At 48.2% G+C, this 5,503-nt stretch overlaps 1 protein-coding gene across 1 annotated transcript in view; it reads right to left on the reverse strand.

Moving 5' to 3' along the window:
• CRELD1 (cysteine rich with EGF like domains 1) overlaps nt 1-5,503 on the reverse strand; it is a 9,974-nt gene that overhangs the window by 2,818 nt on the left and 1,653 nt on the right. The window contains exons 4-8 of the mRNA XM_012802517.2: nt 4,083-4,193; nt 3,655-3,746; nt 2,133-2,309; nt 1,953-2,048; nt 226-309 (exon numbers count right to left, since the gene is read on the reverse strand). Of these exons, the coding sequence (XP_012657971.1) occupies nt 226-309; nt 1,953-2,048; nt 2,133-2,309; nt 3,655-3,746; nt 4,083-4,193 (560 nt within the window). The remainder of the gene's footprint in view (nt 1-225; nt 310-1,952; nt 2,049-2,132; nt 2,310-3,654; nt 3,747-4,082; nt 4,194-5,503) is intronic.

Genomic DNA, 5,503 nt, shown 5'->3' on the forward strand with positions numbered 1-5,503 from the left:
GAGTCTCCTGCCCCCACCTCCCAAGTAGCTGGGACCACAGGCGCCCGCCACAACGCCTGGCTATTTTTTGGTTGCAGCCATCGTTGTTGTTTGGCGGGTCTGTGCTGGGGCCCGCCACCTTAGGTGTACGTGGCTGGCGCCTTAGCCGGTTGAGCTATAGGCACCGAGCCGAGAAGGGAAATCTTGATGGGTCACATCACATCCTCTGCAGAAGTAGACACTGACCTCGGCACTCATAGGACCCTTCAGTGTTCACACAGAACTGGTCAGCCCCACAATTGGCTCTCTCTGTGCCACATTCATCAATGTCTGCAGAAAGATGAGCAGAGTGGGGATTTCAATCCTTATTTAATTAACAGGGAAGCCGAAGTAAGGGTTGTTGGGGAATGGACTTGCCTAGGAGAAAATGGTATGGGCAACTGGACCTCATGCTGCCCAACCAGAGACTACATTTTCCAACCTGCCTTGTAGCTAAGCATGGCCCTGTGACTCAGTGCTGGCCAACAGGATGTAAATAGAAGTGATGTGCTCTGTTTGTTTTGGTTTTGGTTTTTTTTTTTTGCAGTTTTTGGCCAGGGCTGGGTTTGAACTAGCCACCTTTGGCATATGGGGCTGGCGCCCTACTTCTTTGAGCCACAGGTGCCACGGATGTGCTCTGCTTTTAGCTTGGCCTTAAGACAATGGGCTTGGCCTCCTCCATGTGCCCTTTTCTCCTCACTTCCTGAGTTCTGGGACATGGAACATGGAGATGCTTGTGACTCAGCCTCAACCATGGAGACACTGCCCAAGGGGATGATTGTATATTAAGATAAGAGAAACCTGGGTTCTTGAATGATTGTGACAAGCAGAGCTTCCCTGCCAGCAGGAACCAATCACTTCAGGACTGAGAATTGAGAAAAGAAATAAACTTCTAGATCAGTGGTTCTCAACCTGTGGATTGTGACCCACAGGAACTAGGGGCCGCAGCATTAGGAAGGTTGAGAACCACTGTTCTATAGTCTTCAAGCTACAGGCTTTGGGGGAGCTTTTGTTATAGCAGAGCTTAACTTTTATCCTAGTCTAAGTTAAGTGGCTTGGGTAGGAACTAAACCAACTATTGAACCCAGGTCTCCTTACCCCAAGTTTGGTATCCGTATTCCCCTAGCCCACCTTTCTTCAATTTTCACCTCCTGGCCAAAGTGGCAACCTTCTCTAAGAAGCCTTTCCTGATTCCCCACCAGCACCTTCACTGAGTTGGTTCAGGGACATCACTCACTGTACATAAGTCTGTCTATTCTGTAAAAGCCTAGTTGAGATTTCCATGAAGATAGGGACTGTATTGGTCTAGACCAGGTGTGTGTCTTTATTTATTTATTTATTTATTTTTAATGAGACAGAGTCTCACTACCATGTTTCCCTGAAAATAAGACATTGTCTTATATTTATTTTTTCTCTCGAAGACACACTAGGGCTTATTTTCAGGGGATGTCTTCCTCTCTGCACTGAAATGCATGGAGTGGCTATGCAGACATGCTGCATAGCCACGCCCATCACTAGGTCTTATTATCGGGGTAGGGCTTATATTTAACAAATGCATAGAAATCCTGCTAGGGCTTATTTTTGGGGTAGGTCTTATTTTCGGGGAAACACAGTATGTTGCCCTTGGGAGAGCTGTGGCATCATAGCTCACAGCAAGCTCAAACTTAAGTTGGGCTTAAGTGATTCTCTTACCTCAGCCTTCCAAGTAGCTGCAACTACAGGCACCTGCCACAATGCCCGACTATTTTTTGTTGCAGTTGCCATTGTTGTTCAGCTGCCTGGGTTGTGTTCAAACCGGCCACCCTCAGTGTATGTGGCTGGTGCTGTAACCACTGTGCTATGGGTGCTGAGCCTAGATGTGTGTCTTAAAGGAATGAGGCGCCAAACCGAGGCCCCTGCTCATCCCCCCTAGACCTAGATAGGGCCCCACTTACCTACACACTTGAGGTGATGCAGAGCCCAGCCCTTCTTGCATTGCAAACAGTTTGATTCCTCAGGTCCTGAGCAGCGGGCACAGGGGCCAAAACAAGCTGGGCAGAATGGGAGCAGCATGAGGATACATAAGCATGTACCCCATCTACCCTGGCCCAGCACCACACCCTTTGGCTACCTACCCGAACATACCAGATGGCTGGCATTGCGCTCCGCCTCAAAGTAGCCGAGGCCACACTGGCCACAGGCCTCACCCCCGTAGCCGGCTTGGCAGTCACAGTGTCCACTGCCCCCTCGGGTCCCTTCCCCTTCACACTGCCCGTAGCCACCGCAGGGCTTCTCTGTACCCCCAGGACAGGCTATGGGAAGACACCAAACTGGGTTAGGTCTCATATACAACCTTGATATACAAGAGATATTTTCTGGGGGCACCCGTAGATCAGTGGTTAGGGCACCAGCTATATGCACTGGAGTTGACGGGTTCGAACCCAACCTGATTCTACTAAAACAAAAACAAACAAACAAAAATAGCCAGGTGTCATGGCTGGTGCCTGTAATCCGAGCTACTGGGGAGGCTGAGGCAAGAGAATTGCTTTAGCCCAAGAGTTTGAGGTTGCTGTAAGCTATGATGACACAGCACTCTACTGAAGGTGACAAAGTGAGACTCTGTCTCACAGAAAAAGAGATTTTCTGCAAACTGTTACATATTTTTGGAAAGAAAATGTTAATAACAACATATTTTGTATGAAATTTGCTTATTCAATTTCGTACTGTGTAACAATTAGTTTATTTACAAATCTTTTCTTTTATCAAGACTGAATTGACTATATTTGTAGCTAAATGCTTCATCTACAACTTTAGGAGAGACTTTTTTTTTTTTTTGAGACACAGTTTCACTTTGTCACCATCAGTAGAGTACCATAGCGTCACAGCTCACAGCAACCTCCAGCTCTTGGGCTTAGGTGAGTCTCTTGCCTCAGTCTCCTGAGTAGCTAGGTCTACAGTCACGTGCCACATCGCCTGGCTATTTTATGGTTGCCACCATCATTGTTGTTTGGTGGGCCCAGGCTGGATTCGAACCCACCAGCTCAGGTATATATGGCTGGTACCTTAGCTGCTTGAGCCACAGGCGCTGAGCCCCAGCTATTTTTTTTTTTTTTTTTGTAGTTGTCATTGTTGTTTAGCAGGCCTGGGTCAGGTTTAAACCTGCCAGCCTAGGTGTATGTGTCCAGTGCCCTAGCCACTGAGCTACAGGCCCTGAGCCAGGAGAGACTTTTAAAAGGAGTTGAACTTATTAGTTCAGTTCCAGCCTCAGAATTATGAGTATGGATGGATGGTGACAATGGCATTAGGGCACTGCCTGCCCTCCCCAGGAAAGTAACTTAGTCTGATCCAGCATGGGAAGTGAAGGGACCAGGGGCCAAGCATTCTCCTAATACATGGCAATAACCACACTGCATCTGATTCAGTATAGCCCTGTTCCCTACTGATTTGCTCATCTCACCTGCCCTGAGAGGCAGGCAAGAACTGAGTCCAGAGAAGTTATCTGAGTAGCCTGAGCTCACACAGCCAGCTAGGGACAGGGCCAGGACTTGATCCCTGGCCATAGCAGCTCCCTCTCATCCCCCAAGAATTTTAAAAACTCATAAATTCTGAAAGGTACTTTTGTCAGAAATAATAATAAATAAAAATAAACAAACTCACGAAGACAGGAGGGCCCGAAGGTGCCTGAGGGACAGCAGAGCTTCAGGGAATCTGAGCAGAGCCACTGGAAGAGGTCTGGGGCCTCCTGCTTCCTAAGGAAGGGCAGAGTAGAGGAAGGAGGCCAGGGACCGAGCAGCATCAGAGGCACTGCTCGCCCTCCCATCCCACCAAATCTGTGATCCAACCAATCTTGAGCAGAAGACACATAAGGCACATGACCAATGCCCTTTTCCCATTTGGCAGAAACATAAACAGGCCAGAGACGGAGCTTGGGTACTCCAGCAAGTCCTTAGCAGATCTTGGTTTGGAAGGAGCTGAACCAGGACACAGTCCCCAGCATGCAACCCCTTGCTTCTTGGCCACTTCAAAGCCTTATCACTAGACCCCTCATGTGACCCACTCCCAGGAAAGGACCCCATGTAACTTACTTGTGAAACCACCAGCTTTCCACCAGCTCCTCACTCAACTCCAACAGGCGGTGGCACTCGAAGTCTGATTTGCTGCACACGCCCTCAAGCACCTCTACCAGGCGAGTCTCACTGACCAGGGACAGAGCAGGGATAGAGGAAACATTCTACCCCACCCCATCTCAACCCACCCCACCTCCTCAGGTCTGTCTCTCCACCCTTCCTCATTCAGTGACAATATCAAAGGAGAGGCCATGGGCATAACGGAAGGGGTATTGGTTCTGGCAAGCAGAAAGACCTGGGTTCTAATCTAGTTGTGTGACCTTGGCAAGTCACCTAACTGCTCTGAATCTGTTTTCTCATCTGTAAAATGGGGACAATACTTCCTCTGCAGGTTTGTTGTAAGACACCTCAGTTCCTGCACCTGAACAATGGAATACAATATGCTTTAAACCAGCGGTTATCAACCTGTGGGTCATGACCCACAGGAACTGTATTAAAGAGCTACAGCATTAGGGAGGTTGAGAACCACTGCTAAACTAACTATATTCTGAAGTCTCTCAAATTCCTATTTCCAAGGCTGGGCGCAGTGGCTCACACCTGTAATCCCAGCACTTTGAAGGCCAAGGTAGGTAGATTGCCTGAACTCACAGGTACAAGACCAACCTGGGCAAGAGTGAGACCACGTCTCTAAAAATAGCCAGGCGTGGGAGGCTGAGACAAGGGAATCACCTGAGCCCAAGAGTTTGAGGTTTCTGTAAACTATGATGCCATGGCACTCTACTGAGGGCGACAAAGTGAGACTGTCTCACAAGAAAAAAAAAATTCCTGTTTCCAGTCCCTACTTCTCCCCTGAATTCCAAACTTGGATGGAGTCTACTTAGATGTCTACTGGACATCCCAGGCCAACATGTTCAATGAGAACACCTCATCTCACTCCTCCCCTAAATGATCATGGTCCCCCAATCTCATCATCCTGGAGAAAGGCACACTATTCAACCAGTAGTTCAGATCCAAAACCTAGTAAACATCTTTTATTCTACCTTTTTTCTCATTTCCCATAGTGAATCCATCATCAAATCCTATTGGTCTATCAGCAAAATATACCCAGAATGTGACCCCTTCTTGCCATGTCCACTACTAGACATCATGCTAGCTCATGCTGCCTTCACGCCTACAGGATGCACTAGCCTCCCAAACTGGTCTCCTGGCTTCCTCCACACTGGCCCCTGTAGTCTGTTTGCTGCATAGTAGTGCGAGTGATCTTTTAAGGTAAAAATAAGACCACATCAGCTGGGCATGGTGGCTCACGCCTGTAATCCTAGCACTCTGGGAGGCTGAGGCTGATGGATTGCTTGACCTCACGAGTTCAACACCAGCCTGAGCAAAAAAGTAAGACCCTGTCTCTACCAAAAATAGAAAAATTAGTTGGGTGTTGTGGC

This window comes from Otolemur garnettii, unplaced genomic scaffold (genome assembly GCF_000181295.1).
Source record: "Otolemur garnettii isolate 467f Iridium unplaced genomic scaffold, OtoGar3 scaffold00015, whole genome shotgun sequence".
Classification (NCBI taxonomy): domain Eukaryota; kingdom Metazoa; phylum Chordata; class Mammalia; order Primates; family Galagidae; genus Otolemur; species Otolemur garnettii.